The sequence below is a fragment of the Natrix helvetica genome (assembly GCF_964273705.1).
Source record: "Natrix helvetica genome assembly, chromosome: 2".
Lineage (NCBI taxonomy): Eukaryota > Metazoa > Chordata > Lepidosauria > Squamata > Natricidae > Natrix > Natrix helvetica.
In genome coordinates, this window is record NC_138552.1 from 96,875,952 (window position 1) to 96,888,650 (window position 12,699).

The following is a 12,699-nucleotide window of genomic DNA, read 5'->3' on the forward strand; positions in this document are numbered from 1 at the left end:
TTTCCTGTAGATGAGAGAGAATGACTGGCCCAAAGTCTAAGTCACACTGCCTAGGGCAGGATTAGAACACACAGTATCCCAGTGCCTTAAGCGCTGCACCAAATTGTCGCTAATATGAGAGATTGAACCTTCAGATAAATGAGCTGCTGATTATTATCCACGGTGAAAATTCACTATATGCCTGGCATATCGATAGGACAGCAAAGCCTAACAAAAATTGCTTGAGGGGGCAGAAAATGGGGATGGGGCAGCTTCGCTTAAGGAAGCAAGTCAATCTCCAAGAGATAAGAAGGGAAATACCAGGGGCTAAAGTGTACAGTGAAAACATAATATTCATGCCAAACAGTACTTAAATGATAATAACCCTCATTAACATGATTAATGATGTGTTACTTGTACCGTGTTGATTGAGGTCATGAGTCCAGGGGTGAAACTGTAAACTCTCCTAGTATGTCTACTGGTAACTACTAATTAATCCTTTTACTTGAATTGAACTTGACATTTGGGCATCATATATACAGACTTACATGCCCATCACATTATTTCTTTCTCGGGGAAGCAAGGTAAAAGTGCATTTAAAAAAAAAAGGAAAATGTAACCCAGAGGAATTAAAAGCATAGCTATCAAAAGGAGAAGGAAATTTAATCCTTAGATCAGTAGTTCTAGCTTGTTCAGTGGCAGGTGTTAAGTACCATTAATAAGTGATAGCACTTATACATGATACTTACAACTGATCTTTGTAGTTGCACCCATCACAGTGCACCCCTAGTCATTTGATTGAGATTTGGGCATTCGGTAACCGCCCTGCATTTCCCATCATCACAGCATTCTACGGTCATGTGATTATAATTGGTAACCATCCCTGCCGGCTTCTCACAAAGTCAATGGGAAAGCTGACAGGAAGTTGTAAATCATAAGTCATGTGATGTCCCTGCTTTACAACTGCATGGCTGTCACTTAATGATGGCAACCGGGGCTGCCAGAACGGTCACTAACCGCCACAGTTGTATGACATCATGCTTAACAAGTCCACAACTTAGTGATGGGATTTCTGGTTCCAATTTCCATTGTTAAAGGTGGATTACTTGTAACACCATAATTTTCCTTATCTTTCTATACGTGAGAATCATCCCTGCATCCACCACATCTATCCACTGTCTTTTCTTTTTTAAATTTCTCATGTTTTTTGAAGATCTTTATCAACATTTATCCAGTTATATTTCCAGTGTTTTGTTTTCTCTTGACCCACTAACTTCATTCATTCTTTCTGACCAAATCTCTTCCATGTAGTTTCAGTTTCCCGTCTTTGATAAATATTTTATTAAGGTTCATAAATTCATCTAAAAAAACCTGTTATTGTTTTTTATATTTTTTATCACAGCTTGCAGTACTTAACTTTATTACTCCTCTCAAAGATAACTACTTTTGATCTTTAATACATTAAAGTTTAGAATTCACAATATTAAGTGCAAATCATCTGGGTTCTCAGCCAACAACTCAGCATCGTTTCTACAGAAATGTACATAGACATTCACATTCCCAACAAATGCATCTGTAATGTCAACAAATTTACTTCATATATATATATATATATATATATATATATATATATATATATATATATATATATATATATATATATATATATATATATATATATATATATATATATATATATATATATATATATATATATATATATGCTGGTTTTGTTGTATTCGGGTCTTTTCCCGTGTAAGGTTGAGATTGTCTTTGCAACGTTTCGGCAGGATCACACCTGCCATCTTCAAGCTGTGGGCTTAAAATGGGAACGGAGCTGCCGTCTTTCTGTAAGTCTTGGTGGGAGGGGATGGGGTGGTGGCTTTGTTTCAGTAAGTGGAATGATTGGTTGTGTGGTTGTATCATGATTGGTAGATTGGTGCTGATTGGTGCAGGTTGTGTGTGCATTGTTGTTTTGTATTTTAACGGCTTGGGTGGTGGGTGGTGTTCGTTTGTTGGCTAGGGCTGGTTTCCAGATGTTTGGTAGGCGGGAGGTATCATCACGTTTGTTCATGCTGTGGGGGTGAACATCTGGAAACCAGCCCTAGCCAACAAACGAACACCACCCACCACCCAAGCCGTTAAAATACAAAACAACAATGCACACACAACCTGCACCAATCAGCACCAATCTACCAATCATGATACAACCACACAACCAATCATTCCACTTACTGAAACAAAGCCACCACCCCATCCCCTCCCACCAAGACTTACAGAAAGACGGCAGCTCCGTTCCCATTTTAAGCCCACAGCTTGAAGATGGCAGGTGTGATCCTGCCGAAACGTTGCAAAGACAATCTCAACCTTACACGGGAAAAGACCCGAATACAACAAAACCAGCATACCTACACCCGTGAAAATCTACGAAAACAAATATATATATATATATATATATATATATATATATATATATATATATATATATATATATATATATATATATATATATATACACTGTATATGCAGAAATATATTAAATAACCAAAGGAATATCACACATCTTTTTTGAATCTTTTAAGCATTTATTTATTCTTCTTATTCTTCTATTATTCATTATTTTTATTGTTCTTGAACATACCAGTACTTTACATTCAACCATCTGTTCTCAGCAGCCCTCAACTCTATATTCTTATAAAATATCCCTTAATTCAATGCTATTTATTTTAGCATGTGTTCTATATATCAATCATTATAATAACCTTTCTTTCTCACGTTTTTCATTAATCTGTTCAAAAACAAAACTTCTGCTTTCTAAGTCTTTGGTTGGCATAACACCATATGAATTTCTCAAATTCTGCTCAGTGCCACATTTTGAGATCAGAATTCTGCCCAAACTTTCCCAGGTATATGAGACAACTTAATTGCTGTGTAATTCTTACATTCCTTTTTGTTATATTTACCTTTGTACAAAGGAACATAATGGCAGTCTTCCAATCATCAGGCACAGATGAAATCTTCACACATATTATATAAATGCACAGCCACTCCAACACATCCCTCTTTTGACATTTCTCCAGGTCTACCATATATACCTGTAGCTTTACCATTTTCCAACATTCTTCTAGCATTTATTAATTACTTTTCATCATTTTTTTTCTTAAGCACTAACAATAACATTCATTTCAATTCCACTGTCTACCGTATCAATACTTCTCTCTTGTAAATCTCTAAAAAAAAATCTCATTATTCTCTTACATCAATTACACACACACCATCACTACCATCACCTGACATTTATAATTCTTCAAAGTCATAAAAGCAACATATATAAATAAAATAGCAAAATAGAACAGTAAATATATGTCATTGGGGAATGAGCCTCATGTAGATGGCTTAATGGAAATAATTTCTACTTTCCAGTTATCTTCAATATAATTCCCAAAGAATTAATACAGCACCTGGGGGCAGGAAAGAAGCAAAGGAAGATGCAACCTGGAATTAAGGAGTAATTTCCACAGAATTAGTCAATGGAACAGCTTGCCTCCTGAAGTTGTGGGTATTCCATTGCTGAAGTTTTTCAAGAGAAGATTGGACAACCCTTTGTCCAGGATGGAATAAAGACTACTGTCCTAGGCAGAGGATTGGACTAGAAGACCTCCAAGGTCTCTTCCAGTCCTATGATTCTATGACTTCTAACCCATTTTACAGTCTGATAATCTTTCATTATACAGATCTAATGCAGCATAATAGAATTATGGTGCAACTAGTTTTGGTGCCTAAACAACTGAGAACATTAGAAGATGCACGAACAAATGAATATGATGATGTTAGATGGGAAATGTGCAAAAGGTTCAAAGGATGAAAAGGAGTGCAATTAGGAATTAAGTGATAAAGAGGTTTCAAATTTTACAAGGACACCGTCTTTGACATGAAAGACTTCTCAAGATCTGGTGGATTTCATATAATAATGCTAATTCAGGGTAATTGTTTATGATGAACAAAATTTCAGTTTAAAAAACAAAATAACATTCAGGTGGAGGAAAAGATGGCTGTTTCAAGACATTACAAAGCATGAATGATAAATGTTTTCAAGAACTACTATATGAACACAGGTCATTTTTTTTCTATTGAGTCAGACTAACATTTAAGGATCAGGTCTGCCCATTCAACCTTCCTGCCATTCAACCGGGGGAGGGGGGGGGAGGCTACAAGGAACTCACAAAATAATATGATTGAAGGGATATTTATTGCATGGAATATTTGTTGTTGTGCTGTCAAAGTCAGTTTTGATTCATGGTGATTGCCTAAAACAAGTACTGCAGTTTTTGGCAAAAGTTTTGGAAAGTGATTTGTCATTGCTTTTTTCTAGTGCTGAGAGAGAATGACTGGCGCAAAATTTATGTCACACTGCCTAGGCACAACTAGAACTCACAGACTCCCAGTTTCTAGCCTGGGGCCTTAATCTCTATACCAAATTGTCTCTAATGTGAGAGATTGTACATTGTACACGATCATGTCTTAGGATAATATTGCAGGATCCAATCTGGATTGATTACCGCGACCAGAGGTTTAGCTTTTCAAGCTTCCAGATCAGACGTGTGTTTCTGCTAGTTTGCCCCAGATCGAGCAAACTGGTAGTGGCGGTGGCTGGAGGCTCCACCCACTCGCTTCTGCGCATGAGCAAACCGGTAATAAAATAAATTGAAACCCACCACTGTTCCGGATTTGTGCTGAAGCCCATTCTCAGGGTTCTCTCCCACCTGAAATTCCCCGAGTTTGGGCTTCAGCACAAGACTGAAAGCTCAGAAGACTAAACCTCTGGTTCCGATGACCAACTCAGATTGGATCCTGCAAATGAGCTGCTGATAGCAATCCAATTTTTCTGCACCAGGAAACAGGAGATATTCATATAAGTGAGAACACCCACCATGACCTGATTCTAGTGTATCTTCTAAATACAAATAGACCAAACTACACGCTTCAGCCAGAAGTTACCACATGAGAATAAGAATTGACAAGAGGAAAACAAATGACAGTTCCTTAAAATGCTTTGCTAAATATATTTATAAACAAGCACATCAACCAACTGTTCCAAATGCTTAAATACAAAAAGCAAAAATGACAAAGTCTACAGCAGGATGAGTATATATCATTCATATTCTAAGTTCGATCACAAAACAGAAGTTCCATAGACATGAATGTTTAGGATAAAGGTTAGAATCACAAAAGGGCTCTGCATTCCTCAAAGTGAGTTATGTAGAATAAAAATAAAATAGAATATGGAGGTCACCGGAGAATATTATGAGAGGCTCAGTTTTTCAGTACAGAAAGGTATTATTTGATTCCTCCATTAAGACAGCAGCATATAACCCCAAAATACACTTCAGCAAGACACTAAAATGCTTCCAGCCTTCCTGCTCTACTTCTGGTTATGCAGCTAATAATTAACAACCCAAAACAAACCCTTTGACATTAAAAAAAGAAAAAGATATTGTGCAAACAGACAATTAATTGGCTGAAACTCTTTCCGAAGGATTAGTTGCAAAATATACATTAGGTCAAGAATCTCAGAAAAGCTAAAGAAAATATCAGTAGCAAATCAAATGAATAGGATGTGTGGGTATGAAGAAATATAATAGTATTTCAAAAGCAGCACTTCCTTTGTTTTTTAAAAAAACTTTTCAAAAGAAATCCCCATATCCAGTCATTTTCCATTTAAGAGTCAACTGAAACGAACACCTAGTAATATTAAAAAATATACTTTGCAACATAACTGGGCTCCTAAGTACAACTTTATTATGCTAGAATAAAGGATGAATCTAGTTTATTCCAAAAGTCCCTTTCAACTATATGATTCTAGTGTACATTTACAATGCTGAATAAATGTTTTCAGGATATGTATAAGCAAGTGTACAAGCAGCCACCGTTCCACTGCTGACTAGAAAAAAGAGCTGGGATTCAGAGACACTGCACAGAAATTCCCTTAATTATTAAGATTATTAGCCATGAAGATAACTCATGTATATGAATGTGCTCAACCCATGTTTAAAACCATCTGGGCTATTGGCCAATCTAGTGCTAGAAAATTCCACAAGTTAATTCTGTACTCAATCAAAATAGAACTGAATAAAAATAGTGCCTCTGTCATGTCTAGCATTGAAATAAAATACCAGTTTTGAATAGAAATGTAATCACAGAGGGAAAAAAAAGTCAAGGTAAAAATAAGTCATATGATCCTGATGTGTAAACTCTGGTAAAACTGTAGCAGCACAGAACACAAGGAAAATCACATAACCACATCTTGATACTCATGACTACATTAAAGAGGAACACAAACATTGAAAATTGCATGCAAGTATTTTTAAGTTATAACATTGGCTAAACATTCCTGAAAGAACATAAACTGGAATGATTGACTTCAGGACACACCTTCAATATAATTTCCTAAAGATCTGATCTCAAAATTATAGAGAGTTATCACTCAATTATCACCTGGAAGGAGTTTGGAAATCTAAGTGATGGGGCCAATCTACTCTCTTCCTGACCCAATTTTTTGGGGCTAATTAATACATGAAACCAAAGCTTATAAAAAACTAGCCTGTAATAGGATAGGACATAACAGCCAATCAAGGACTATGCTATACTTATTGAAGAACTAAGACTTACAAAAACGATCAGACACAACTATAAAAAATAAAATTTGCAAGTATTCTTACTTATTCTAAGTAAGACGTTTCCAACTACGTTTGCTTTAACAAACTTGTATCTTTCTCAACAACATTAACTTTGAAGACAAATCTCTGAAGCCCACAGCTATTTTTGAAATTCTTGGTTTTGAAATGTATGCCCATAAACTAATGAGTTAGCAGGCTGTACTTAATTATTTTCAAGCTATCGTTAGTTATGTAGCTGATGAAGAACACAGTCAAAATTATAACTGTCAGATTAAATTCTCATTTAATAAAGTCACCTAACTTCTCTGTGCTTTACTGAACAGACTACACATTGTAATACTAGAATTTTGGTAAACCATAGGAATTGGAAGTTTCTGAATATTACTTATTAAAATATTTATGGTTTCCCACAATTTTAAAGGAGTCCATAAATTCAAAGGTTGTAAAGTCTTCCCAGGAGGTCACCAAGGCTCCTTGGGTTAATACATAACACCTATCAGATTCCTATCTGATCCTATCTGGGATTCCTATCAGAATGTGATTTCTTAGAATACACATGCTTCAAAATGTACATTTAAAGCATGACGATCTGTCCATGAATGTGTCTTAAAGTGTGCACTCCATTCTTGTTGCTTATTCTCACTGAACCATGCAGCGACATCCTATGCCCCTATCCTCATAAAAGTGTACGATATGGGATCTTCGCACAGTAACCAAAAAGCAGACTGTTAATGTAAACACGAAATTATGTCAAACAACAAAATACACAAGGAATAATGGCTATGACTAGGCTCAAAACAAAGTGTAAAACTACACCACGTAATCTGAATATGAACACTTGGCACAGCTCTTTTATTTCAACCTGATTAACATTTACTATCCAAAGGGGCTGGCTGTTCTGCTGTAGCCTAAGCTCTTAATTCAACCTCTTGCCCTGGTTTCCACCCTAGTAGAAGTTTAATTATGGCTCTGGAATTAAGTTCCAGCCTGTGTCTAATTTAGGATCACCTAACTCAGTTGGTTCAATTCCAGCTTAAGATTTGCTGAATGGAGAATTATCTTAACTTAAGCACTTTTCCCCTAATTGGCCCCAAGGCTCACTTTAAGGCTGCGAGCTACTGTTAATTGATGAGGCTACAGCAGCAGAAAACAGCGAGGGGGGTGGGGAGAAGGAAGGGGACCTATGAAACTGAGGAAGAGACTTACCAGCATGGACTTTGAGTAGGTGAGTTTTCAGCCGGCTATTATAGGATGACTTGAAAGGGCAGAGTTTGCAGCGGAATGGTTTGTGATGTCCGTGGTGTGCTTGCATATGGCGATCCAAACTTGGCAGGAGAAAAGCAGCAATGGGAAGCAAAAAAGAAAGAAGCAAAAATATCAATCATTTCAACCAGTCTGGGATGACTGGAAAGACATCTACTGTACTGCCTGCATTGACACAGATTCATTTTCTTTTCAAAGAGAAGGTGCACTGCGGAAGAGGTGCAGGAGCATGAATATTATATTATTTATTGGATTTATATCCTGCCTTTTGTTCAGGAGCTGAAGGTAGCGTACTTAGAGCTCCTTCCTCCAATTTCCCCTTCAATAGTGTCACCATGTCCTAGGTAGGACAGAGGGTGAATGATGGGCCCAAAGTCACCAGGGAGCTTACGCAACTGAGAGCGGGCAAGAAACTGGTCTCTCCTCTCCTAATCTAATACCTTCACCGCCACTAACCCACTGAGCTGCAAGCCAGATCTCTCCAGTGGCCCCATCGAAGGGTTAGAAAGCTCAAGCAGTAGCAATACAGGGCAGAAAGAAGAAAGAAAAGGAGAAGCATCACACAACTGTACCTCTGCCAGAAGAGTGGATATGAGTCTCCTGAAGGGCTGAGGAGGAAAGGAAGAAAGTGGTCACCTATATCCAATATGCTCCCTGGTCAAATTAGCTTCTCCTCATGGGACCATGTACATTGGTCCTACAACTGTCTGTGGCCAGGTCCATCTTTTTTTTTAAGACTAAAGTCTCAGCTCACAAGGCCCAAGGTAACCACTTCTTCTATCTCCACTATATCAATAGCACTTATATACTGCTTCATATTGCTTTTGAGCCGCGGTGCCCCAGTGGTTAAAATGCAATATTGCAGGCTAATTCTGCCAACTGCCGGCTGACTGCAATTTGGCAGTCTAAATCTCACCAGGCTCAAGGTTGACTCAGCCTTCCATCCTTCCAAGCTCGGTAAAATGAGGAACCCAGATTGTTGGAAGCAATAGGCTGATTCTGTAAACTGCTTAGAGAGGACTCTACCGACTGCAAAGCTTAATAAAAGTCTAAATTGCTATTGTAACTTAGCTATTGCTATTTATAGCACTCTCTAAGTGGATTACAGAGTCAGCATTCCCTCCCCCTCCAACAATCTGAGTTTCTCAATCGAACTACTGGCAGTTGGCAGAATTAGCCTGCAATACTGCATTCTAACCACTGCGCCATTACTATAGTTACACCATTGATAACATGAAAATGATTCAACTGATAAGCTGTGTATTGTTCATTTATTAGATTTGTTAAGGCCACCCAACTCTACGAAGATTCTTGGCAACATACTGTTAAGTCCAATGCATATATTAAAAAATAACTAATAATTACATCTCTGGACCAAAACAAGACTCCCAAAATGAAAAATAAAAATCTGAACAGGAGCTCTACAAACACTTTAATTTCAAGCCAGGAACACAGGAGATTTCCAGGAGACTTCTGGAAATCAAGAAGAGACGCAACTGTGTGTATCTCCAAGGAATTACAGAAGCCAGGGCGTGTTTTTTACACACACACTAAGTACCAGGGCTAAAGAAGCTGTGAATTTTATTTAATGCTTGCCTCTTTTTACACACACAAAATTTTAGAAGTTGAAAGCATTGCCTTTCTAATTTTATTCGTAGTTTGCATAGTTGAATATGGCTGTAGTATGTTACTATGAGAAGAGGTAGGTGACTTTCAATAGCTATCCTCTTTATAAATATGCAGTAGCATAAAATACTTCTTTTTTCATCTAACCATTGTTCATATATTTCAGTCTTTCTTAGCTGAAATAAAAATATTCAGCAAACATTTGAAGTCCCTGCTTCCTACCAGGAGAAAAAAAATGCTGTGAATTTTTGCACAAAAGAAGACATTTTCCTAGGAGTGCTAGATCCACAACTCCTATTTAATTGAAAAAACTGAACAACTAAAATGAAATTAGGATTGTCAGAGCCGCCTGTAGAATATGAATAAAACAGATCCATTCAAAATATTGATTCCAACAAAAGTAAGGCGTATCTCCCAAAAGTCAAGCCAATACGTGGGAGAAGTTGCTTTCCTCTTTGCTATGTATCTGAACAGTAAGAAATGCCCTTGCTATAAATTTTCATCCCCAGGTGAAAAGTATCTCCACTATTTTTAATTATTCTCTGCTGGGCAGAATGATCACCACAGAAGTAAAATAAGACCAACTATTAAAATGTAATTTAAAATTATTTCATAAAAAGTCAGCAACCAGAACGGCTGGTAATGACAATCTAAATGAAGAGCAGGATTTTTTTTCCAAAACCTTTCAAATGAATGTTTTAGAACAGGGATGTCACATGCAGGCCACACCCACCCCAGCTCTGCGAATGGGAAAACCGCCATGAAATGGCAACATGACACGGCGAGTTTGACACCCATGTTTTAGACTATCCCAAAGCCTCTTTGAAGCTCAGATTTTCAAAGCAACTACATCAAGTTGCTTCTGGCTGACTCTATGCATTCAGAAATAACCTCTTCACTGAAAAAAGTGCCAATTGCACACTTGAACAAAGTGTGTTCCATACATTCTGAAGCCATCTTTCAAACAATTTTGACAGCTGTTGTGGAAAACACCAAACAGCTAGAGGTGTGTATAAACCTAACAATTTTCTGGGGTCCTTCAGATGAGGGAAAAGAAATAGGAAATACTAGTTTATATTTTCACTTAACAATAGTTCGCCATTACCGTAGTTCAAACTGAAAACTGGGACTAGTCTTATTTATGTCTGGTATAGCAAATTAATTTCTTACCTTAATTTTCACTAAACAAATTTAGCTACAATTGTTAAGTACAATTTAAAGTTAGATGATATAATAAACTATGGCTGAACAAACACTTTAAATATTCTGAATTTTTAGCTATTCCACCAAAGGACCAGAGAAAGTACTAAGAAAGAATTCATTAATAGATCACTAAAATTGACTTAATTATTATGTTCATATGCACAGATGTCTTGTTCAGCTATCACTGTTAACAACGATTGCCAACCAAATAAATTAAATATGAAATTACACAACCTTGTTTCAGTTTCACTTTAGCCCAGAATCAAAGTCATTACTTTATAATACCATCTACACTTCTGTTTTCTAATTTGGACATTTGTACTTTAAAAAGTATGATTAATCTCCTCAAACCATTTATTTGACCATGTGGACTACAAATTACTTTTAATCCTTTTATTCACTAATAAGATTAGGGTTTTTGTTCCTGTATTATTACTCCAGGTTTTTTTAAAATATATATATTCTTTGGTATGATAAATTGGAAGTAATATAACTTTTATCAATACTGAGGTGAGAATATAAGTATAAAATTAAAAACCTGACTATTTCATTATTACTTCTCATTGAATTCATAGAATATAAATATAATTTTGATTAATGCATAGCTTGGAGAAGTATATTAATGAAGAAAAAATACTGAAGAATGAACAAACCAATTATCTCAGGTGCTTTACTAAACTACCGAGAATAGTATTTCCACAAAATGCTTTATTTTATTAGTGGGAGACTTATCCTAAAGGAAATCCTGTAGGTTAAAAAACTACAAGTTTAAAATAATAAAATGGAGCCAAAAGGAGTTTATTTTAAATTTAACTTAATATATTTTTAAAGAATCATTTCAAAAAAGAACCAAAAGGGCAATCCTATCCCTGTCTCCCCTTAAAATTAGCCCCCTAGTGGCTTCATTTTTCTTTTCAAAGGGACTTAAAAAACAACAACCTCGTCCTAGGAGACTGACTCAGGAGGACTAAAATACAAGAAGCTAGTGTTATCAAGAAAGAAGAATCTGAGAGAAATCTAGTAATAGCAAAATACAAATTGGCAGTCTGCATGGTAATCATGAATTATTATCATTGATGTTATTAATATAATAATCTTTAATATTACTATTATATTTTTATTCCACCTCTTAGTTACACACACACACACACACACACACACACACACACACACACACAAGCAAACAATGCCCTTGCCTCTGATTTTCTTCAGAACAATAACCTTGTCAGGTGGGTTAGACTGAGAGTGAATGACTCATCTGAAGTCACTCAGCCAGCTTTCATCCCTAAGAGTATTATCCAGATTGTAGGCCTGTGGAGATGACCTAGAGGTGCATGACAGAGACAATGTCCTCTTTGTTTGGGCAAGGAGGCAACATGACTTGCCTTAGGGAAGCTTTTGGCATCCATTTGAAAGCTTCCTGTTGTATCTTGCTTTTCTCAGCTGCAAACTCAAGAAAATGACATCAGCAGGATTGGAGAAGGCTAAGAGGACTACATTCTCTTGCAGTTTCCTTCTAGTCTTCTCCAGTATTCGCAAAAGCCAAAATAGGCTTTTGGGCAGCTACATGCAGATGCCTTATCTGACTTCCCCAAGTGGTGAAGGATGCTGAGGAAAGGCTGCAAAGTGGAACAGTCTGGAACAACAAGGTCACTTCTCTTTACAAGAAATGGCTTGTTGCTTCACAAGCAGCTTCAAGGTAATGCTTCTCTCAAATTTTTGAGGCATCCTTTTCTAGAAATGCATGATCTCAATGCGCAGTGCACTTGAACCAAAGTATATCCATTTCTATGGTTGATAGAAAGGCTGAACCTTGAAGAACTCTAGCTAGTAACACTAACAATGCAACCCTCACATCTCCTCAGAAACTTAGGATCAGAGCAGTTTAAGGATGGGTACATTAAAATGGGTTCCCTGCTAAGGGTGAAGGGAAAATCTCCACAGACAGTAT

General features: G+C 36.8%; 1 protein-coding gene across 19 annotated transcripts in view; it reads right to left on the reverse strand.

Moving 5' to 3' along the window:
* The window catches only part of ZNF462 (zinc finger protein 462), a 163,782-nt gene that overhangs the window by 64,563 nt on the left and 86,520 nt on the right, over window positions 1-12,699 (reverse strand). For 13 of the 19 annotated variants that reach the window (XM_081940203.1, XM_081940207.1, XM_081940205.1 and 10 more), the window contains exons 6-7: window positions 8,492-8,527; window positions 7,863-7,981 (exon numbers count right to left, since the gene is read on the reverse strand). In XM_081940203.1, coding sequence (XP_081796329.1) covers window positions 7,863-7,981; window positions 8,492-8,527 — 155 coding nt within the window. The remainder of the gene's footprint in view (window positions 1-7,862; window positions 7,982-8,491; window positions 8,528-12,699) is intronic. The other 6 variants (XM_081940199.1, XM_081940196.1, XM_081940200.1 and 3 more) reach the window with 1 other exon arrangement.